This window comes from Anguilla anguilla, chromosome 5 (genome assembly GCF_013347855.1).
Source record: "Anguilla anguilla isolate fAngAng1 chromosome 5, fAngAng1.pri, whole genome shotgun sequence".
Classification (NCBI taxonomy): Eukaryota; Metazoa; Chordata; class Actinopteri; order Anguilliformes; family Anguillidae; genus Anguilla; species Anguilla anguilla.
Window position 1 is genome coordinate 39,627,110 of NC_049205.1, and position 25,555 is coordinate 39,652,664.

The following is a 25,555-nucleotide window of genomic DNA, read 5'->3' on the forward strand; positions in this document are numbered from 1 at the left end:
AATAGGAATGCTTGATTTCCAGATACTGTAATTTTTGCTATATCAAGACATTTCCAACTGCCTGTGATGCAGCATGCTGTCCATTCACTGACAGGGAGGCGAAACAACCAACATGCATTCACAGCATCCCCTTCTCACACCTCAATGTCACATTTTATACCTCCTCGTTTAATTCTCCATCAAATAGCAACTTTTTCTACTTTTAATAATTCTTATCAAATACATAATAAATCAGTCAACTGGCCAAATGGTGAAGTATTGGATGTACATATAAAATGTACATTTTCAAGACCCAAGCCAAGACGATGGAAGAACACTACGGTGTTAATATGTAATGGACATTACCAAATGCTTCCATCTTCTGCTGAAATTCATTCATCCTGGAGCTTAACCAATTTCATCAATACTCAGTGTACCCACTGGGCACCCTGTTTGTCTGCATCGATACCGACTGTCATTTCCGATTTGTCATGGGGAGAGCGTGAGCAGGAGATGGATTTTCCACACAAAACCAAAGAACCTTGCTCTCCATCTTATAAATGCCCCTTGGGAACCTACATGCCATGTGCACTCGGAAGCCCATACGCATGTAGCTCCAGTGACCTGGAAAGGGTACATATAAATTTTAAAAATTGAAGGGGGGGGGGGGGGATCCCGTGTGTAAATAACTTGGAAAGTTCCAGAAGCACGGCTACATTTCACTGCCAGTCTAACTAGCATTGCACACCAACTGATTAATGGTCCAATCTTTTACTGCCATTTCATTTCATCCACTGGATTTTGCACAGTGGTCTTGCACTGCTCAAGGCTGTGCATCTTGAAGACAATCGGTTCATAATGAGGGCAGGTTTCACTTGACAAAAGCCTCATTAAACAAAGCAAATGCTGGCTGATTGCCCCACTTCCCCTTCATGCATAATCAGTTTTAAAAGAAGGCATTCTTGCTTTAAAATTGACTACAGACATGATAGTATCAGATATCCTAAAACACAAAGAACCGACACCAAGAAAACACATCAGAGAGTTTTTCCTACCGATGTGTGACAGACGAGACTCCCTGCTTTGTGTCTTACCATTAGCAACAGATTGAGGAAAACTTTGATTTTGGCAAATAATAAGTTTATGTTTTCAAATACAACAAACAAGAAAAAATACATACATAGTGGCACAGTGATTGTTTAAAAGAGATATTGCCTACATTTCACAGACTAATAAACAAACTGTTAGTAAAATTATGATATACAGTATAAAGAGTCTATTCAAAGGACTTTTTCTCTGAAAAACTACCTGCAATCAAATTGATGTCATCTTAACATATTTCTATTTGTAGCTTAAAATTTGGCAAATGGCTCCATTCTGTGATCTGCACATGACAAAGTGCAGACAAGTACAAATAGCCACCATCCAGCATTCCTCTATAAGAAACCCCCCAGATATACCAAACAGCATCGCCGTCACCAACTGTAAGAAAACCCTTCGACACACCAAACAGCAGAAGAGTGGTGAAGACACGTGTAGTCTTACCCGGTGCTATTGGAACGGGATTCGTTTAATGTTATCTCAATTATCTGACTCCAAAAATAAATGTTTTAACCTTTCCCTGTGCTAACAGTTATGCATAGACTGCTTTCCGCCAGTAGTGTGGCTCTATACAGACTGCTATCTATCTTGGTAGACACAGACGTGCCTCTGGCTTGTGTAGCCTGCATAAATACAATAGTCTATCCTGCTATGACACTAGTGTATAGGTGAGTGACTACGGGGTGCAGACAGGTATGTTAGGACCTTAAAACTGCTAGGTGTGCAGTGGTAAGAGTCAAGTAGAAACGCCAGGTTAAAGTAAATGCAATTTATTGTACACTATGTTAATAATGAGATGGCTATACGCATATGATGCGTAGGAGACTGTGCTGATCAGTCTCCCAGAGCCATTCCACGTTTCCGTTATATACAAAAAGATCAAACCAAAATACCAATAGTTCCCAAATAAAGACACAAACTTAACAAAACAGGACATTAATGATTCTTCTTGCGCTACCTCTGCAAGCATACCACACCGAGTTAACCTTTGTATCTGGCTGGGCGCTGACCCATAGGTATCAAGATCTTTAGTCAGCACCCCACCACCAAAGACACCAACTTGTTCCCCATGACATCGGCTTTCCAACAATACAAAACTTGATTACACTGTATTATGGAGAACCTAAGGTTCACATAATGCTGATCCAGTAGGATGTTTTGCAACTGAGCACTGTCTCTTTACCACACCTGCTGACTCCTTTCAGCACAGTAAACAGCCTGTTTTCTGTTGGGGGTCTGACAAGAGGCTGACTTCTGTGAACTGCCGAACACCTCCCAGTTGCACCATCCTGTGTTCACCTTCCAGAGCATTCTTTGATGTACAGTAGCTACACTGTACCGTCCAATGCAAAAAATGAGGTGTACAAGAAAACACACAGCAGTGTTTCCAGTACAAGTGGGTGTAGCTACTGCACAACTCAAAGGTCAAAGGTCATGCGCAGGCTAGTAAGCACCTGGATGACCAGGTATTATCCAGCCGGCAGAAACTCTCTCTCCTAGAGGTACACTTTGGCCGATTAGGCATCAGACCACATGAATCATGACCACAGTCAGGGACTGGCAGTCACTGTCTTGGAACACATTACTGCACTGTATGGAATTACTGCAATTTATGGGTCCCTTAACCAGATCTGTCACAGGGCAATCAAAGCTGTATGATTCTCAATTTACACCTGCAGCCTTGGTTGTGAACAATACACATTACACTTACTGTTTCATAAAAAGCTGAAGCAGGATCAAGTGGGGGTTAAGGAATATAGTGCTACTGTACAAGTAGCATAATGGATTTGTGTTAGATGATAAAGTGTTAAGCCCCTTTCACACTTGTATCTTAAATCGTAAAAGTTATGCCAATTTTCCATGTCGCCGTCATGTTTGAACAGGAGACTGCGTGGATTTTCATCTAAGACACCCAAGATTTACAGATATATTTTTGCCACAGCTCTAGTCTAGGAAAAAGTAGCAACATTCCAAGATAAAGCATGTGCAAATTAGGTTCTAACCCTAACTCAAAAAAATTAAACACAGGCTGATAGGTTCCATGGGCAAATCTGCCCTCCTTTTCTAGACTATTAATAATCAACATATTCATGCCTGGAGTAAGACATAAGCTTTCTGTAACACTGTCAGCTAAGACCACTAGTCTTGAGCTACTGCTCTCTTCTCTTTTCTATTTTCAGTTTGTTTTCCCACCTTGGTTATCTACGTAATAATGGGGGCATAGGAAAATGGGATGGCAACCATCTTGCCTGCTATCCTAATTTATTTGTAGAGAAGTTATTTCTGATTGACTGCTTGAACACATATTTGTATTGAACTGATGGCGCAAAAATCAAAGAAAAAACTGTGGGGGAGGGGGGGGGGAACTCAGTTACTGTAGAATAAGACCTTGAAAGTTGTATGAGGACAGAGCATTCTTCAAAGTAAAATAGAAATTCTTATTTTGTCTTTGGAGATGAAGATGCACAACAGACCAATACTGGAAAAAATAAGTAAATAAAAAATCACCTTGAGAGGTATATTCAAGCCTGACTGGAAATCCTATGAGTTCACGGTCTCCAGTCTAATACAGAGCTTAAGGTCATATTTACTTAAAAATACATAAATAGATGACAGATGGAGAAAAGAATTATGACAGGGACTGCAATATGGGTGACTGAAATCTGGGACAAAACCTCTGTTTGTGACAGGTTAAGTACCAGCAGCATCAATGACACAGGACAGCTGTTTATTACAGAGGATGCTGTTTGCACGAGCACACTCACATTCGCTCATATTTCATCTGAGTTTATCCTTACTAGTTCTTAAAAAATGGTTTTGAGCTTTCATTCCAACCAGTCTTATCAGTAAATAGTTTTATCATCATTTTTTTAAAAGCTTGTTGGCAGAGGTCAAAAGCATCAACAGCAAGACAAGATCAACGTGGTCTAATTCCAAAATAATAGCTACAACTGTAAAGACACTTATGAGATGGCAACTAATTTTACAGACAGGAATTGTTTAAAAGTCAGACTGCATTTACCAACATGAGCCTAGCTATTACCTGTAGACTTAGGCACCCCAAGTTAATTAAGAGATACGTGATAAAATCTTACAGTAGAGGATACAGAGGTCTTCACACATACAACCAGACAGGAATAAGAAATATTTCAAATGTGTTGGGATAAAAAGGAATAAACCTCCATTTTAATTTGTCACTCTGTACCAGTCCAATACACTGTGTAAGTGCTGACAATTATAACTAACAAATAACCAAAGTATCAAAGGTTTGTCTTCACACAAGGGGCTGTAGGGGTTTGTTTCCTCACTTAATTTTGGTGATAAATGCAACCCTTGTATTTAGTCAAAATTCAAGAAAATGGAAAATATGCATAGCCCCCAAGTGTCATGGCCATGGTGGATAGTAAGTTTAACTCCTGGGATTAATGAAGTGTAAGGCAATCTAACCTTGGTGGGGAATGTGCATTCCAGTGTGACTGTGCTGTCGCTAGGCTAGAAAACAAAGCCTGGCCTCCAGGAGCCTGGAGCTGGGAGATCACATATGTGCCCGGCCTTCAAAGCCCCACTGGGGGGGTAGAAGGCATGTCCCGGCCCCCAGCGGTCTAACCAAGCCCTGGCCAGTCCTGATCCCTCTCTGCTTTTCTTTCCAAAAAGAAAGAGACACGTGTCCCTGGAGTTAACTAATTACACACCTAGTGGAGAAGACATCCAGGTGGCTTTCAAGAGGCCTCTAGGGACTCCAATTACCAACAAACAGGTAATTTTACAGTAATGTTAGATCCACCGTTAGAAGATGTGTTGAGAAAATTTTTAATGAAACTGACAGAATATAAATGATTAAAAAGTGGATTTCACAGTGGAGTCAGATAATGCATCACACTACTCCTCATGAAAATGCCTAGTATAACAGGTCTGATTTTCCTGGATTACTACATATAGCACTGTTTCCAGGTGAGGTAACCTGAATATAGAAATGACAGGTCTGACGTCAAGCAAAGTGATGCATTTGTAACTTGTGAGGGAACATCTTGCAGCCTGGAAGAAATCGCTAAAAAAAGAATTTCATCGTGGTGTTCCTGTGAATTAATTTGCAACTTTGCAGTGTGGTAAATTAGTTCGAGGAAAGAAAGAGAGGGTGGCGGCAGAAGGTGTTAGTTTCACTTTGTGCTGAAGGTAGTTTATTTTTATTTATTTTTTTGGACTGACTCATTTGACCAAGTCCTGCTCCCTTCCCCCTGCTGAAATCCACCTTGTCTGTAATTTGGTGAGATACTGGATCTGTTAACAAAGAGGAAACAGATTTTTTGTTTGTGGAAAAAAAAAAACTTGTTTGTGAAGACATGCAGTCTGGGACGGAGATAAAATATACGGATCAGATGGTGGGGAGAGAAAAAAATCTTGCAGTTAAGGCCACATGGGCAAAGCCAGTCACTTGGTGCTACTGGTGACAGACCAGTTGCATTCCATGATAATTAAGACAGCAAAAACTTTGAACACAGAGGATAGTGGTGGTGAAATAACAGAGTAGAAATATCAAGAGTAAAAGCAAACTCAAGAGAGATTGGGGACAGAGATCCCAGTGGCCCTGGCATTGATTAACCATCAATTGGTATAAAATGATGTCTTTGGGCAAAAACAAATCCACCACAACTGGCTCACTGCAGTGCTACTGGCCTGTCAGGCTGTGGCACGTAAACAATTTACTTTTGCCTTTTGCAAATTCTGTGAATTGTTTTCATACTGCTGGATTACCAGTGGACTTGATGATTTCTGCAGCAGTTACTGGAACCTGTGTTATTCAACTCATATAAACACCCAAACCCCTGTTATTTCTCATGTGGGCATCATTACCGGCTAAGACTATTTTCTAATCGATACATTCTCCCTTCGCGAACTCATCCCTCAGGCAGGGGGTTTGAATGTTTCGTATTACATTTGTTTTAAAGATCTACGCTTTATGAAAGGAAGCTCAATCGCCATTCAAAAAGCCTCTCGTTAGTTTGCTCTTTATTTCAGGGTTGAAAGTAAAGGAGGATTATGCACAGGGCGTACTCATGACAAGATATCTCTGTTTGGGAATATGCATAATATACAGCACACACTACAGTCCACAGCCTACTGTGCTTGAAAGGATCTCAGCCATGCTGGATGGATGAAAGTGCTTTCAGGGTCTGCTGTGGGCACAGTTGTGATTATAACCACAGATCTTCCCACAAAGATACATCAACACTGCAGATCTGTTGATCAGCCTCGGCTGAGCTACTGCATTCAGTAAGAAACACAAGAGCAGTAAGAACATGCCAAAAAGGAGTCATTTAACAAAGAGCTCTGGGATTCCGGATCTAAAAAGCACAGAACCCTGCATGGCAAGAATGTACTTTGAAGATGTAACACTAATTTGTGTACTTCAAAGTTTCCCTGAAGGCAGTATGGCCATCCTGGAATCCACTCCTTAATTGCATCAGAAAAAGAAACAGTTCTAAGCTTTAAAATTCTCCTTGGCACCTTGAACACTCAGAGAAAAGGAGCACTGCCAAGCTTTCCACCCCCTGCAATGCAAGATCACAGAGAAGCAAGGCAGATGTATTTCAGAGTCAGTTTAACATATATACATCCATACATACATATATATATATACAGATGAGTGACAAATTAAAAGAAAAACCAACACAAGTGTCATAGTAAGGTGTTTGGCCACCACAAGCTTCCAGAATAGCTTCAGTGCACCTTGGCATAGATTCTACAAGCCTCTGGAACTCCACTGGAGGGATGGAACACCATTTTTCCTAAAGACATTCCCTCATTTGGTGTTTTGATGATGATGGTGGAATGCGCTGTCGAACACGTCAGTCTAAAATTTCACATAGGTGTTCAAATGGGTTGAGATCTGGTGAAGGCCGTAGCATATGATTCATATCATTTTTCATACTCATCAAACCATTCAGAGACCTGTCATGCCCTGTCGATGGGGGTATTGTCATCTTGGAAGAGACCACTCCCATCGGGATAGAAATGCTTCATCATAGGATTTAGGTGATCATTCAGAATAACTTTGTCCTGATTTGCAGTGAGCCTTCCCTCTAAGGGGAAAAGTGGACCCAAATCATGCCAGGAAAATGCCCCCCACAGCATAACAGAGCCACCTGACCCCTCACTGTAGGGGTCAGGCACTCACGCCTGTACCATTCTCTTGGTACACGCCACACATGCACTTGTCCACTTCTCAAGAATATGATGAAGGATGACTCCTCAGACCATATCGCTTTTTTTCCCACATCTCTGTAGACCAATGCCTATGGTTTTACATACATTTGTACTGCACAATATATAATAATCACTTTTTTAAAGTGTAATAAGAATCATTCTAATAGCTTTTTTCTTTACTCATACTTGATGCGGTAGAGAACAAGCAAAAGTTAGAGGCTGATGTGACATGAAATCACCACCGATATCTGTTGGGTGTTGATGAGACAGCCAATCAACAGCAATGCCTTGCAGCTTTCATGTGATTGAAAAAAAACATTGCATGATTGAATAGAACCTGTACGACCTTGCTACTGATTGGCTGCAATTAGATATATTGTGCAGCCATAATACGTACAGACATACATGCATTGATGCATGCATATATAGACACATACACGCACACATGGACGCACACACATAATGGGTCACTTGTGATTAACGGGTGCCTGATATAGCTGAAATAGCTTTTACACAAAGGCAGTATGCTGCTCACAAACTCAATTATATGGTTTCTATTTTGTCATATTTAGGTTAATTAAAGCCAATACTGCATAAGACATGCCAACACAGTTATTTGATACAAATGTAAAAATATCAATGTGAACAAAAGAATCTATACAGTCTATACAGAAACACATAAAACATAATTTAAACATAGCAGGATGAGGCAGTATCTTCATTTAACCTTGAGACATGGACAATGAGCGCAGATAATCTCCCCGATTCATCCCCAGTGTTCAACCCTAAAAGTTAAGCTTGCTTGCTGTCCAATCCAGCATGTAAGGTTCGGAAGGTTTAAAAAGAAGATCAAGCATCCAATTTAAAAAGCAGCTTAACAGCAATGATGGAAGCAGGAAGCATAAGGCTTTGATAAAATAAACAAGGATAGACAAAGCAATCTGAGGCAACATATTAATCAAAATGTGATTCAATCTTTCATAACTGCAGTGACATTGCACTGCACCTGAGCTGCTCAGGCAAACGCCCCAAATGATTTTCAGAAATGTGCCCAACAGCTTAAAAATGAAACCCAACACAAAACAACCCTCCCAATCAGCGATTAGCTCGATATTCCTTATGAGAGCATGCATTTAACAGCTGTTATCATAAATTTAATTTAAAAATTCATTAATAGAAATGTCTTTAATTTCATTGATAGGATATTAAAAGGAATGCAGTCATTCTACATTGAATATCCATTCAACATGCAGTCCAGAACTGACATCATCGAGTTTCACTCTGGCACAATGTATATACAGTAGAAGTACCTGGAGTATGAAAGGACCTAAGGAACAGTCTGTGAATTATGTTTTATTGTTATGCTTTGTTATGCTTAGCAGTAACACATTAATCAGTCACCAAGACAGAAATGAACAGTTTGCATTATTATTGTTATTATCACCATTAGAGGGCAAACACTAAAGCGGTATATAAGCACCCTCTTATTATTATTATATGGATTTCCTTTCTCACTCTCTTTCTGCCGTGCTTTTTCCGACAATTCAGATTTTCCGGATGACTGCATTGGCCTTTTACCAAAACGCGCATTTGCTTTAACAGATGCCCTTTTCTGAAACTGCGGATCCAAGAGGGAATTAAAAAATGTTGGTCATGTCATACGTACGAAGCTTGGTTGGGGAAAAATCCCGCGGAACGCACCGCTCGGTCACGCAACTCACCTGATGCGCTGCGTGCAAGCGGGGAAAGCCAGACACAAGAGCAGGCCAGGAAGGCGGCCCTCAGAGCCCTTCCCAGGCCCTCTCACGTTCCCCCCTCTCCCCCTGTCCAGGACCTTATAGATCGAGTGCCCTGGCACCCCACAAATCAAATAAAAAAGCAGCGACTAGTTATCTCCTCGCAGCTTTCCCGGGCTTTTGCTGTGAAGCCCTGTCTGCCGCTTTGAAGTCGAAACCGCTGGCAACGTCTCAAGCGCTTCTGCCATGCAGCGAGCTCCTCTTCATTAAATGTGGGAGCCGCTTCTAATTACAGTGGGTATCATCTGCTCAGCGCTGCTGCGGGTTCGGGAGGGAACAATGTGCATGAGGCAAATACCAAAAAGCCAAGAGGATGCTGGGAAGAAGGACCACTGACCAGAATCTCAGTCTGCATTAATTGTTATGTTTCTGATTTCTGGCCACATGCAACTGAAATCGACTCTTTTTTCCCCACAAAGAATCAGATCCAGTAATTCAATTATGTGTATTTGTGGATGCGGATTTAAATACTTTAACTGCTTACACACACATGCTCATACACGCACACATACATACACTGTTCTTCAACATTTAGGCTATTTATCTATAGCCAATAGATAAATCATAGGTGTAAAAGCAGACAGTAAGCAAGCTCTAATGACAGAAAATAATAATATTGACAAAAACATGTTAAGAAAGTACTTGGATTCAATGGAAGAATGTTTTTTCATTTGGAGAGCAAACGTCCAGTTGTAACAACCTATAAGGTTCACGGTTATTGCTATTTTCCTTTTATTGTGAGAGCCACGCAGAAATGAATTGTGGGATGGCTTACAGCTGTGTCTTTCATCTCAGATGTCTCAGTTCCCCAGTCACCTGCACACCCAGCTACTCTATGAGGTGTAACCATAACAACGGGTCTGTTGCCTTGCTAAACTGGGAGAATTCCTGTCACAGAGTTTCTTTTGTTCCTTGGAGGACAAGCTTGCATTGTAACACATTTACAAAGCATTCAATACTCTGTCAGAGCTGTCAATGTGGAATACACACACACACACACATAAAAAAATCTGTTTTTACTCCTTGCAATCCATTATATGGGACACATTTTCCTATCTAGCAGAAAAGCAATAGGACTTAAAAACATTTTAAATAAAATAAAAAAATTTATTGTAGGTTCATGAGAAAATGACACTTGGATTTCCTCATTTCTAATGTTCAGACTATTTCACTGGTTCAAATTTATCAAAAATATCAGGTTGTCATGTTCTATAGCTGTGAAATATAATAAAACAGATTGTTCTCACAGCTATTTGTAATGCAGAACAGTAACCATCATCTGTAACAAAATATTGTATAAATTTGCATGTAATGACATGCAGAAGCATGAATGATTGCTGGCACAGGCAAAAACTACCATCTACTGGACAGACAAATTGCCATAAAATATAATGGAAAGGTTTTGATATTACATGAGGGGCAATTGTAAGTATACAACTAATAAGATCTGCCATTAATGTTTCCTTAATATTAAACCACTGTTAGGTATCTTGAGGATCAATGGAGTTCTGGAAAAAAAAAGTGAGGATATCTTTTTTTTCATGAGCTGGAGAACAGAACCCAGAAATCACAACAGGACTCACCAGCATCCTGGACCTGTGACATCATGGCCTAGAAATCGATAGGATTTTGGAGGAGCAGACCACATAGCATTTGTTCAGTTTGATCCAAATCCATGCATAGCTGAGTTTGGAAGGGCAACTAAAAACATGAATTCCTTTATAAATTTGAATACGCAATGAATACACTAAAAGATAATGAAAACGTACTAGATATTAGCAAATTTATGAGGCATATACCATAATAATTTAATTTAAAGGGTGATAATATTCGAAAATATACTTTCAATAGCTTTTTTTATTTTATGGTAGTATAAAGTGTATTAATAGTGCAGTAATATCACAATCAACACCATATAGAAGAAGTGCACTTGAAGTACAAAGCTATCATAACAGAAAGAGTTATTCGTATCAGAATGATGGCAAGAGCAAAGTACGGAGGTCAAAAGGAACTGCCCAAGATCCAAAGCATACCCACCCCCCCCCCCCCGAGTAATATCTGACAAATGACTAAATATGACTACTTGTATTTACATTTAATTTACATAACATTAATAGGTCCCAAATATTATGGTATGCTGAAATGGGGGGTTATGGAAAGAAAATGCTGTCATTTCTACATTGTGAAACCAAAGTGTATAAGAAATACCCTTAAATAAAAGCTGAGAACCAAACCAAGAAAAGATATTTGTCATTATGAAGCTCACTTATAATTATGACAAATGCATAAAAAACAAGAAAATTCAGCTTCTTGCTGGACCTGGATCAACATGCTGTGAAATACAGTAACAGAAACAGCTAAAGTGGACTTGCCTACACTTCTACAGCCAAACTAGATGAAATTTACAAGAGTTCAAACTGTAGCAATCAATGGTACAGCGTTACTGTAGGAGTAGTGACATAGGAGTCCTGCCATTATAAACACAATGCTGAGAAACTGGAACTTTGCTGATGAGAGGCTGATGCACTGCTTGAACCATCACGGCTCTAACCTGGGGAAGATCTTTCACAGGATCTAATGGCTCCCAAAGGGACCAACCCCTCTCATCAGACTCCTCTGCCTCAGACCAAAGAGCAAGCTGGGGGCAGCAACCCAGGGCAATATCCTTCTCCCACACAACAGCCCAGCAACTTCAATCCACAGAGGTCACAATTTGAACACCCACTTTAAATTCAAAGAATGGAGTCAGTTCCTCTAAAGGGAAAAATAGTCTTATTTTTCAGCTGAAGCAGTGAGAAGACAAATAAACATGTTTATCAGCTTTGCATTGCAATGTAACAGGAATAAATATTGGAATCTTATTACCTTGTTCTATTCTTTATATACTCTGCACTTATTTCCAAGCACTTCAAGCACACAGTAAAACACTAGTGTACGATATGAAAAATATGGGTACAAAATCTAAATCTAAGGGGCTACTGAGAGGAAGGTAAAGCTGTTGTCCTTAAAAACGAAAGTTTAAAAAACTTTCACAAACTCTTACATGATTTGCCAAAAAAAGTACGCTAGCTCAGGATTATTCTTAAAACAAAAGGACGCCGTGCCACCTGCACCGTTACTTAAACATTACAACAGCTACCGCGAAAGCCATTTGCAAACAGAAGCGCAGGTGTTCAGAAGAACCCAGTTTACACAATGTCCGCCTCTAAAATTTGTGCTTTGAAAAACAACATTCACTCTCTAAGCTTCGCATGCGAATCAAATCAGAAATCTTTTGCACAGCCTAATCTGTTTGTCCATGTGCCCTGCCTGAGTATGTTTTACAGCCCGGTACCAAAACATATGGCTGGGACATTTAAAATTGTTTTCTAAATGATGGCAAGCGGATTTGTCCTTGCATTTACTCGAGTACACTACTTCATTTTCATATCTTTGTGCCTCAAGCCTGTTTTTCTGCACTCATCCTTGTGTTTGGTTTGGGTCAAAATGACCCATTTTAAACTTTGTTTAAAAGAGCAGTGACAATTTTGAGAGATGTATTTCATCACCAAAGACTGAACTAGTGCGGATTTGATTCAGTTTGCTTTATGTCTTTTTGCCTATATGGTTTCTTTGAATATAATAAGATAAAAACGAAAAATAATTGAGGATGTCAGTACACATGTGAAATGCCTACGTTAGAGAATAGCGCAAACCTCTTGAAAGAAACTCAATTTAATTGTGAGTGTCATGAATTTTAATAAAGCAGGCCACTATGAGCCACTACACTATACTGACACTGCCCAGGGTACGCTAATAATGTCTAACAGTTGTCTATTATGACCAACGTGAATATATCAATATCAAAAATATGATGCAACCTAAATAACTGAAATGTTACAAGCAGTAATACGTACATCTTTGTATGTATCCTGGCTATTTTGCGCGTGGCTGCTGTAAATACCGACCCTTGCTTTCTTTTTGCGTGTTTACTTCTTTAACAGATTGTTCAAGACAAAACATGACCTCTGAATCTTGAAAGGGACATCTTTATGTGTAAAACCAATCGTAAGATTGTATATTTATCCCATATTTAGTCACAGATATTGATAGCAGAGTGAAATTCTATGATTCCACCATTCCTCTTGGTTATTTTGCTATTCAGTGAGCGCAGCTTTTCCACTGCTGTATTGGCAAATCGTCAGGCTGTTGATGGCTTTATTTTGTTCCAGTGATAGAATACAATTTTTTGGTGGTGAAAGTATATTTTTTTGAACTCCATAATAGACGCTATTGTTCGGTGTGTTATGCTTGGGGAGTATAGCTGCAGGTGAGAAATGCAGGGAGGGGTGCTTGTTGATGACATGACAGTGGTGGCACTGAGAAACTCTGTATTTGGTGTAGTAGTCATCGTCTTCTAGTAAAGCAAGAACACAGAGTTTGTTATTTCCATTCCATCCAAATGCTGTTGGTTTGAAAGAGAATACTGTGCATGGATATTTAACGTGTAACGTGTAGGTTACACATGCTTTGACTTGTTGCCATGGCAATTCTCTTTGAAAAATGATTATTTTTGAAAATAAAAAAACAGTTTTCAACGTTCCAATTACATTTCTTTCTAAGAACTGGTAAGTACTCATTTAGCCTACTCCTAATCAACAAAGAGCAAAAATTCCGGTTTTGCCATGCAGATGACAAATATCTGCAGATCAGCATTACCCAATCTTTGCTCCAACCATTTGGCAGTAGAACATAAAAATAAAAAAGTACAAGACAGAAAGGAGAACAAAAAAAATCTGCATTTTTGGTGAGATGGAAGTCACAGGTAAAGGCATGCAATTGTTTACATGTTTTGGAAAAAAAACTGTAAGTCTGAAGTCAGAATGTTAACTCAACTCATTTTGGTTTGACAAATTTTATTATCGTTTTATTGTAAGTGTATCACATCTGCCTGGCCAAAGGTCACGTAATGTGGGTTAAAAGTCGTATTGCAGTTTAAAATGACACCCATTATAGTGCAATTCGACTATATACACTCATATCTATGTAACTGACATATAGAGAAAACTGTGAGGGATCTGTAAGGTATTTGTACATTTTTACTGATAGAGCCAGGGTTTTTTATTTATTTAAAAAAAAATTTTTTTTTGCAGAGCACCACTGAGTTGCACTGTAGGCAGGGTTTGCGCCAGGCTACGGTGAGTGTGTGGGCAGTGCATTATGGGAGAACCCTGCTGGAGGATGGCTCCACATCCCTCAGATCAGACGGTGAAGGCACCACTCCAGAACAGCAGCATAGCAGCCACTGGCAGAAAGAGGATCTGCTCTTTTTAATCAGCTTTCCCACCCCCTGAGATCTGACCCCTCCCCCTAATCCTGGGGGCTGAAACACCTGCCCTGCCCCTTCTCTCTATCCTGCTCTCCATCTCCTTCCCTCGCTGAGTGGGTGTGCCCTCCAGCAGCAGGGACACGAGAAGCAGGTCTTCAAGTCAACCCAGCCCTGTCTGTCCAAAAGGAGCCAGCTCCACTTCATATTAGGCCAGGCCACTGGGAATTTCACTACAACTTCAGCAACTTAAGAAGAAAGTCAATTAACCATGAAAAGTCTATAGGCTGAGCATAACAATATTATGTCAACTGCCCTTTGTTGGAGACCTGAATGCCCACTGGAAGGGATGAAATTGGAAAAAAGAAAAATACAAATTTCTTTCAATACCAAATCGACCAACTTGCAAGCATGTTTGACCGATGAAAGCAGCACCTGAGGCTAAAGTACTGTGGCCTTATTTTCATGAGCCATAGTCTTGGGCAAGGTTTTGGCATACCGGGGGGAAAAAAGAAGAAATCACTATGTGTTTACCAGACCAGAAAATCTCAGCTCTAGTAAGTAACTTAGGGGATGACACAATATTCAGTGCTTAGACAGCAATTCCTAGAAAAGGACAAGAACATAATGGTTGATTTATTTCATGTCATGCTCACCTACAAAACAACATATTTCAGTTTGTGAACTAACAAAGAGATTGGAGTTGTCTGTAGAGAGTTCATTTTCAGCTTGTTTAGAATAAGGTTGTCTATTCAATAAAGATTTTCGCATAGTTTTGGCATGCAAGAGTTGATATTTTTCTTCAGAAGTAGTTCATGGTTGCGATTACGGAACTCACCAAACTGAAGAAAACAGCTAAAACTGAGGAACAAGCTGAAGAAAACGATGATACCATCAACCACTTAATAAGAGTGGTGTGTAAAACCAATGATTACAGCAATCTAAAAGAAATGGTTCGGACATAACAGGAAGGTAACAAAAAGTCACTTAAATCTATTTGTTCACAGCAGCAGGGGAACGGAATACACAAACCTTTCTAAAATATAATGATTAACACCTGCGTTACTTTTATAGTCAGCTGCACCTAGAGATTCCTTACACACACCAAAGATGAGGACAAATGTTTACTGAATACAGGCCAGGGTGCTGGTTTGTAGCCATTCGTGGTGTGCAGTAGTATTTTTAGGAGAGTATAGGAGAGCGTAGTCAGTGTTTTATGAGATATAGTCTGTAGTGTTCAGTCTTTAGTTTGCAGTAGAATAAAGGTGCAGGGTATCTGTTCTTCTCACACAATCACTGCCGTGATGACACCCTGTGAACACGAGGTCAGGGGTTCTGTCCTTCTGTCCCCGAAAATTCCTCACACCAGCAAGCAGCAGCCTGCTGCGACCTCCCTCCCAGCCCCTGGGCCCCATTGAGCTGCCACACACAATCTCACCAACACACCTGAACCTGCCCTGCCACATCCACTCCCATTCCTCATTACCGCAAATCAGTTAGGGAGGGAGACCTTCATCCAAGCAATACATAGGGACATTAAGGCCAGCAGGAACATTTGTAAGTGTTCAGAGCAGTATTTCTCAGCTTCTGACAGTGACTAGCAAGCATAAACTGGAAAAAAATATGTACAGTGACTGTGATGTCACCCACAAGCATTTAGAAGCCGTAGAAGTGAGGTTTTTGTGCCGCCATGTTGTACAAATTGGAGCCAGAGACTCCCTGCGCACTAGGGAAATGGATGGACCCTTATATGGTCATAAAGTCTGGGCTCAGTTTGGGCACAGTGGTATTTACAGTCTGGGGCACAGAACTGTATAACAACTAAAAAGGAAACTGCCATCGCAAAACGACACTTTTTTATGGCCCATAGTTTTTTCTCTGATTGGTCAAGATGATATATCATGTGAACGTGGTCATTTTGTCCGTTTCGCACAGTGTAAGCTGCCACTGTAATTCTTAGCTAGTGATAACTTTGTTAGCTAGCTAAGTAAGCTAGCATTAACAACCAGAGGTGTAGTACAGCAAACTATAATCCTGTTGATATACCACTGCAATTGAAATGTTTCCTACTTTCCTAACTATTACTATAAGCCAGTTTTATTCTTAATGTCAAGTGGTATTTCTGATGAGAGGCAGTAGTTATAATCCATGTACATTTCAGTGCCATGCAAAGTATTGCGGCTAGCTCTAGAGATGCACTGAATGTAGATAGGTGCTGGATTAATAAAAAGCACTCCTCAGTATTACTATATCCAGCCCATGGCAGCCATTTCGGTGGCTCCACTTGAAGAAGTACCAGACTGAATAGGGCTGAATGGAACCACATGACCACATGTCCTTTCTAGTTCATTCACAGTTCTGAAGTTCACTGAGTGGTCCACAAAATACTAACATATTCTCCAAAGTACACAATCAATTATCAAATCAGCACATGAGGAGCCACACAACTTTTTTCCACACGGGCTAATATTATTAAAAATTGTCAGAAGCGATTTCTGTATTAATATACTCATATTGGGCTAGCTAGCTAAAGCATGACATCTCATTTTTGACTTTTTATTCACATTAACATAGACAACTGGCTCTAAGACACGCAATTATTTGTCATCTTAAAAAAAGACCTTGGAATATCTGTAATAAAATGCAGTGTATTTTTCCCCCCTGCATTTTAGCTTTTTTTTCTGCATAAAAAATGCAGAACCCTGCATTAACGTGACCGCTGATATCCATTTGATTCTCAGACAGACGCTGCATCAGACATAAAAGAACAACCGTTACTCTGGGGAGTGCCATATGGGAAAGGGAGAAGGATAATTTCTGAATTACCCATGCCACACCACACACCTCTTGTTTATTCCACTAATTTCACAGGTGTCTACAAATTGTCTGGTTTACCTTTCCGTAACCCTGACGAAGGCACTGTGTGCCAAAACGTTGTTTTTCTTTTTTTACTACTTCATGAATAAATTATGGGAGGAGGTAGAGTGTGCAACTTCCTTTTTTCTCTTTACTATATCATAGGAAACAACTGCTTCTAAACAAAGTGTTGACATGTCATTGTTTGGAATAAATATCTTTGTACTGCAGTTCTGCAGTTCAGTGCCGATGTTGATGAAGGTTCCCTTTTTAAATAAAAATAAGAACAGCACTTTACCTTTCCATTTCGTATTCTTTATGTCCAGGTTTCACATGCTTCATTATCTAAAGGAAAAAAAGGGAAAACTGAGAAACATGCAGCAGATTAAATATCTAACACATCAATGGCATTTTAAGCTTGAATCACACAATTTTATTTATAATCCTTTTATGTATTTTTAGCATATTCAGACAAGGAAAATAGTAGGGAGGGTTACAGACAGAGATGGGATCACAGTACAGAAAGTGTAGTGCCCCGCATCACTGGCTGCATGGGGGGACTCAAATTAGTAATCGACCCATTTGTAGTGTATTGATCCAACTTCTACCCACCAGACCAGGCCCAGAAAGGTACCGGAAAGTTCCTATACCTGTAACCTTCTACTTGTGATTTAATTCAAGACTTGCACAATTTAAGAGGACAGGTATAACAGCAGTTGCCAAATGTTTGTGTGCTCCCCACAGTGGATCACTTTCCAACAGCTGAGTGACTCCACAACAACTTTATAAACTCACTGGGCAGCACAGCTTCCATACATTTCGTTTCTGTTTTCGCAGTATAAACTGAAGTCAAAACAAACCCACATGAACATGAGTTTTCGACTATTGGAGAAGACCGCATAAATGTCAACACCTTCTAAACATTTTCTCTTGAAGGAGGGAAGTTAATGCTTTTTTCATTGAAAAACATGAATAACATTGTAATTACATTGTAACATCATAATGGAACCTTGGTGTCCAAGTCTGGCCCTGACACCCCTCCGTTTGTAGACGGTATCACAAGAGCAAACAAAAAGAGATCTCTGCAGAAGAAGACAGCTGTTCTGAGAGTTGTGTGCAGCAGGTGGTGCTCAAGAACCTTACATTCCAACTCAAGCTGAAGGGCTTCTGGAGAAAAGAAACTGCATGCACCTCAATAACACTACAGGTCTACTATGGTATTTGGATTAGCTGTCCCCAACAACCTGAGGCTTGTGAGAGGGGCGAGGTACAGCAGTGTGTGAGATGACACATGAAAAATAACTTGCTGAATATAATACACATTCCACTTATACTCACACCAGTCACTTGTTACTGCCAGTGCACTACGGTACAAGCAGTTGTTCTGACATGTTTAACAAAAAGAACCAAAATCCCACACTTGAGACTCCATAACTGAGAGTCAAGAATCATCATCATCATCCTCAGTGTTACTATTTAACTACAGTGCAAGTCACTGAGGCTGTGAACCTATGAAAAACCCCGCTCACTTGAGCAGAAAATGGCACCAGAAGGTCCAGGACAGACTCAGAGGGATCAGCTTGGCACTCAGAAGAGGACATGGCATCACAGCAAAGCGGACGGGCACAAACATGACCGGATGACTCAAAGAGATTCAGGTGCCGGAGTCAAAAAATTAATGAAGTCCCAGGAGGACGGAGGGCTGAGGTAAGCCGACCCTGTCAAGTCAAATGGCAGCCGGGAGGTGTGCAGTCACCTTGAGAGCACACTTTTATTTAGTTCATTGGCACATTGTACATGCAAATTTATTGTTTCCTTCGGGGGCTTTGACATTTCAGCAAAAAATAAATTATGGTGATAAAGTCCTGGACCGAGGCTTGTTAAGATCATCAGAATAATATTTTTGGCATAATAATCACAGTGAGATCAGGATTTAGTATTTAAGATTTTCAGATGGCTGAATGATCACATTCAAGTCTTATTTTGATACAGCACACAATAACTGCTTTTGTAGTCAAGCAAGGTTATCTTTAGACAAAACAAAAGTAAAGCTGAATAATAACATTACACTGCCGAACTCTTCCATTACTCAGCACAAACAGAGAAGTTTACAAAGGTTACTTAAAAAATAAAACTGAAATAATAGTGCCAACTGTGGCCAGCAGTTCCAAAGGGCAACGCATAATTTTGGCGATTGTGTCGGCCCAGGATAATGGAGTTCGCATTTGGTTAGGGGGTCCACGTTTCATCGCTCTCACTGACACCCGCTGGTCAATCTCCACCAACAAAAGGCCTTCCTCTGACTGCACTCTATGCAACCTTAGCTGTAGTCTGCGGGGTGAAAAGAAGAAGACTGGTGACACCACATGTTTTGGAGGAGAATTGCGAATGTCTACACTCTCCTGAATCGGTAGTGGAGATAGTTGGGCATTCCAAATTAGGGTGAAAATCTGAATGGCTTAGCTCCATGTCGGGTGCCAAAATTTATTTTAAAAATAAAAATGGTGGTGCTCGATGGCTCGTTCGGTCAAAAGCACCATGCCATGGTGCATGGATGAGCCTCACAGCAACAATCACATAAAATCTACCTTCAAACTGGCATGGCAGAAGTGAGGGCCAGGCCCATATTCAGGTGCTGCTATAGCACGGTACATCATCCTTACGCTGTGTTTGTGTGCCTACGTCTTATTCAATAACACTGTACTACCCTCCACCCTCTCATCAAACTAGTCAATAGGGTCAAATCACCCCACGCTCTCTTTTTAACGTGTGATTTACATGGCTGTTGAGTCCTTGGGCATAGTGCTTATTATTTAATCTCTCAACTGGTGGAAGAGAATGAGCTCATTCAATTACCACTTGGAATTCAATCATAAAAACAGACTTCCATTCTGCTCCAGGCCATAATCTGCTCTACAAAACAGCCTCTCCTGTTAGAAATCTGCAGGAAACTAAGAACGCAGCTCTTAATTCAACTTTTTAAGTATGAATATGGTACCACTGCACAGCCATCAGATATGTTCATTACAGCTGACAATCTGGATTCTCAGTAAAACTGAGAACTTCTCTTTGGTTCGGTCATGATTTAACTACCTATCTCACTGCTTTCAGTGAGATAGGTAGTTAAAGTTTGGAATGCCAAATTTGCAAGCATGCTCATATATGGCCCATGCTGATAGCTCGATACAGTTTTTATGCAAAAGCTAGAGGCAAATTTTTCTAATATTGTCTAGAGAAAATTTCACTCTGAGCGTTGGCCAATACAATAATTCATGTAATACGACATTCCATTAAGAACTTGATAAGTGCCCAAAAAACATAAAGATTGACACAATGAGTGGTTTTCAATGATAAAGGCACATAAGAGCTTGCAACTAGTGAACTATGATATCACCTAACTCCAGCTACAATTCCAGTTAAAAGTAAAAAAGAATTGAAATATTGAGAAAAATATAGTCTCAGAGCACATCATTCTTGCATCATTCTTGCATGAGCAGAATGCCTATCATCCTTATATGGCATTATTTACAGCAGCAAAGGTACTTTTTTATTCTAGTGTTGAAGTTGAAAATAAATGCCATGGTTGAGGAAGTTATTAAATTGCTTGCAGCTCTCTTGAAAAGATTTGGTGGTACATAAATTATTTCAAATCAAAAAATTGTGGTCCTACCAGGCTAGCAAGCAAATTTAGGTTGTTGCCTGTAATTCAGTGGAAACAAACGGCATTGTTTATATGTTGCCTTTCTAACGAATAAGTTTCAAAAATGGTAAACATGTTTATGAATAATATGTGATTGTATCTGGGTTGTTGCTACTTGCTTTAGACTTTCCCTCTGTGCACTGACATACTTTGAGTACTGGCTGGTTGCATACATCTGTTCCAATGCTTTAAAACACATTTTCATGCATGGGCTGCTCCTCTGAATACAGCATACTGAAGTGCCTCATCGGCAAATGAACCAGGAAGGACATACAGTAGGAGCAAGAATGGCTGCCTGGTGAACCCGAGGTCTGTTGCATTCTTTACTTTTGCATTAGGAATCCATCTGTTTAACAGTCACTGTCACCTCCGGAGTCGTACACCTCCGGACAGAATGCCTAACAGTACAGTGGGGAACATCACCAGGGCACAGTGGCTCGAGTATTTGTCTTTATCTGCCTTGTGTGAATTTGCTGGTTATGAAGATGTATGTTTGTTAATGCACAGGAGCACCGCTGCTGCTAAAAATGGTACACCGCCTCAGGCGTTTCAAGGTCAGGCTGACCCTGGGGACCAGTTCATTTTGTGTCACTGTTACTTGGGCACAGGAAAGGCCACACTTTTAAAATAAGTGCAAACATAAATCTACGCACAGATTTACACAGGAATATATTTTACAGAAGCTCATATTCAGTTCTATCAAAAATATAAAACTGCACATGAAGGAAATTCTCAGACAAACGATGCGTGAGCCTTCTTGTTGTGTCTGTATGACTTTCACACATTTTACAGAGATTTTGGAGTTCTTCCCATTCCTCCATGCCATTTTGTTTCAACACTGCCAAGTAGATAGAGATTATTAGTGGTCAGCGATTTCAGAATAAAATCTGGGTTTTGGCTAGGCCATTCCAGAATACTGACATTCTTTAAAAAAACTATTACATTGTAGTTTTTGCTATGTGCATTGGGTGATTGCCCTGATGGAATTTGTATCTTTGCCCTAAATACTGATCACTTGCACATTAAAACGGGTTCTTCTAAAGGATTTGCTTGTATTCGGACCCATCCATCCTGCCTTCGATGTTAACAAGATTCCCAGTCAGCCTAGCATAAAGCTACCGCAGAGTGTAATGTTGCCACCACATAACATAGCACTTTGCTTTCAGGCCAAAGAGGTCCACTTTAGTCTTTTCGGCCCACAGGGACCAACAGCCAGCTGACAGTCTTCACACAAAAAGCGACTGTCACTTTAAGAAGATGGAAGTGTCTGATGACATCATCATCATCATCTGTGCACACAGCATTTAAAACCTGCATTGCACAATGGCCAGGTGTGAAGTTTCCCTTCCTTGACCAGGTTAATAAAACTGAGCAACAACATTTTCTCTCATACCCACAATTTTGGCTCTCATTTTGCAGTACACTTAGGAGCACTCTGCTGCAGCCATTGCAGACTTTTTGAGCTCTCAGAGGTTCTCTCCTCACTGCACATACCTGAGACCCGAGTGCTGCCAACGTAGTTCAGCTTGCAGCTTAGTCCAGTCCGTTTCCTAAGCCCAGCATAGGCCCAGTGCAGTGCTGCTGAAACTGCAACAGAACTGTGGTCACCACGTTCCAGACCTCTTTGGACAATGAGACAAGGCATCCCACTGTCCATGCGTCAAAAGGGACCCAGCTTACGCGCATTTCTTATAACACTCTTTAGGCTTTTTGCATAACTAACCATCTAATATACAATGCAGTCTGTAAATAAATATTCATTGTTTCATTTTCTCATTTCAAATCTGTAAGAGTACAGACGCCAAAACAACAAAAAATTGTGTCACTGTCCAAATACTTACGGACATCACTGAATAAAATGATGCAAAACTTGTTCTATATAATGAGCCATAAAATGAGAAAATTACATTCTTATGTACTAATAAATTGCAAGAAAGTGGGGACCACAGCACCAGCTGAGGTGCTGACTAATGGCGCATATTTAAAGGAAACAAAAGAAAATCACACACACCACTAGACTACCAATGCTATTTATATTATCAATGTGTTTGTGTGTGTGTGTGTGTGCATGCGTGCGTGGTGTGTGTGTGCGTGCGTGTGCACGCGCATATACACTCAATGGCCACTTATATATAGGACCCCATTTTTCCTCCCGAACAGCCTGAATTTTTTTTTTGCGGCATGGATTCAACAAGGCACTGGAAACACTCCTTGGGGGATTTTGGTCCATGCTGACTCAGTAGCATCATGCAGTTCCTGCAGCTTCTTTGGACACACATTTATGCTGCGAGCCTCCTGTTCCACCTCATCCCAAAGGTGCTCTGTAGAACAGAGATCTGGGGACTACACAGGCCATTGGAGTAAACTGCAGTCACTGTCATGTTTGCGGAACCAGAATGAGATGCTGTGTGCTTTCTGACATGGCACGCTATCCTGCAACAATGTTTAAGTATGCTCAATTGGTATTAAGGGGCCTAATGTGTACGCCTAATAAAATTTTTAAAACACAGTCATTTTAAGCCCGAATATTAATGAAGGAGGAGCATATTGCATTTACAGTGTCGGAGTAATTTTAATTTTAAAGTCCAAACAGGCAATGGCATTGCCTCAGGCCTTTCTAATGTTCATGGGAACAGTAGATGACTACTGCAGATGACTGGTTCATTGCATGTTATGCTGAAGACATGCCTATTATTCATTAAGAGACCATGTGCAAAGATTGTTAAAATACATCCCTATATAGCTTGCATAATTTCCAATTATGGAACTCGCGTGTGAGAATGTGAAAAAGTTAATCTATCAGCATGACAAGGTCTTCACTACCTATCAATGCTTTCTTATATATTTCAAGCCTCTTTGTGTGGCCCCATTATACTGCAGTGCAAAGCAGAGTAGAGTGGTTCTCAGGGTGACCAAAGCTCCACAATGAAAAATGTGACAAAATTATTATCAATAACAATCAGCATGGTCGAATTACTTCAAAAAAATACTTTAGGTCCAAGTGGGGTGAAAAAACGAAGTTATCCTTTAATTCATAAAACCAGCTGATTTCAAAAATCCATTAAAATTCAATTTCCTTCAAAAACCTTATTTCGTGTTTTAATTTGAAGGGCCACAATTATGCATTTTTCCAATTCCGGAATGTACCCATCAATCTGGTTTACTCAATTATCTTAAGCCTCCCAAGGCTTCTTTCAATCCTCCTGCTTGGCTGCCCTGTGACTACAAATTGAAACCTTTCTAGACAAGACATTGAAATTATGGAGGCCCAGACAGTATCTGGGAGGAACCGCTTTGAACAGCCTTTCCCTTTCATTAGACTCCAGGCAATAAGATCAAGCATAACCTTTTGGGCCCTTTTCTAACACTGACAGGAGCTTGGCTTTGGCCCTCTTCAAGTCAATCAGCCGGAGACGGAAAATGCCATCATTGATCGAGCCAAATCACCCCCCCCCCCCTCCCAAACTCATGCAATAGCACAACAAGGAAAACACCAGAGGAACCAAGAAGAAAAAGGCCTATATGAAACTGAAAGTAAAGTAACGTTCAAGAGCCAAAATGTGCTGATCCAGACATTATTACAGCCAGGACAGGTGACTGTACCATACCAGCTCATGAATAAGGCCGTGGGCAGAGGACAGAGCAGGTTACCAAGATGGTGCCTCGCTGGGATATCAAAAAACATCCAAGTACAAATGCGCGCTCACTGCTTTTTCTCTGTCCATTTCTCTCTCAATTCAATTCACTTCACAGGCAAGATAAAGGCACATTTGGGCTGCCAAAGCACAAGCATTACTTCAACAAACATAAAAAATAGCAAAAATTACAATGCGCATTTAGGAAACAACAAAAAAATAGATAAGAAAAATAGACAAGCTGCAGCACTTTGTATCAATATCAACAGATACAGAGATAAATCTTCCTCTGTCACACACTTTTGCTGCCCGTCTCTCGAGGGATTTACAAACAGATTGGCATATTTTGAAGGAAAAGAAAGGGAGGAGTTCACCACAAAGAATAAAAAAATAAATCAAAGCATTCTTTCTCCCTGCAGAATACAGATTTCTACACTACATACAATAGCCTGCAAGTGCTACCCTTCAAAATGTAAGGTCAGTCTGCTGAACAGTACTGCATGTGCACTAAATAATGTAGTACCAAGGTTCAGAAAAAATGCCTCCAATTTGCTAAATCAGCTGTAATTTGAGCAATGCATTATCTGTTTTGGGAGAACAACATCACCATGTGCCTGCATGCATATGCAGCTCTTCATATGAATATGCATTACTGAGATGAACTAAAACTCTGGGGGTGAGTAAATTGGGTCCATTAAATATTCTATTGAATTTACTAAAGCTAATTTTAAGCACAATCCTCATATTCACATGGATGTATTTTTTTGAAAACAGTATATTTATATTTTAGTATGTAAGTATTTAACAAAATAATGAATACATTTGAAAAGGCCAACAATTCATTAATTTTCCAATACATAACCTGCTGTGTACTTCAATGGAAAAGTATTTTTTACCTTATATATAAATATATACATTCATAAATAACTAAATACTGTACTTAAAATAATTCATATGCACAAATGCATCACACAGATTT

At 40.1% G+C, this 25,555-nt stretch overlaps 1 protein-coding gene across 1 annotated transcript in view; it reads right to left on the reverse strand.

The window, feature by feature from the left end:
• pepd (peptidase D) overlaps positions 1-25,555 on the reverse strand; it is a 71,899-nt gene that overhangs the window by 13,407 nt on the left and 32,937 nt on the right. The window contains exon 9 of the mRNA XM_035418079.1: positions 17,540-17,586. Within this exon, the coding sequence (XP_035273970.1) occupies positions 17,540-17,586 (47 nt within the window). The remainder of the gene's footprint in view (positions 1-17,539; positions 17,587-25,555) is intronic.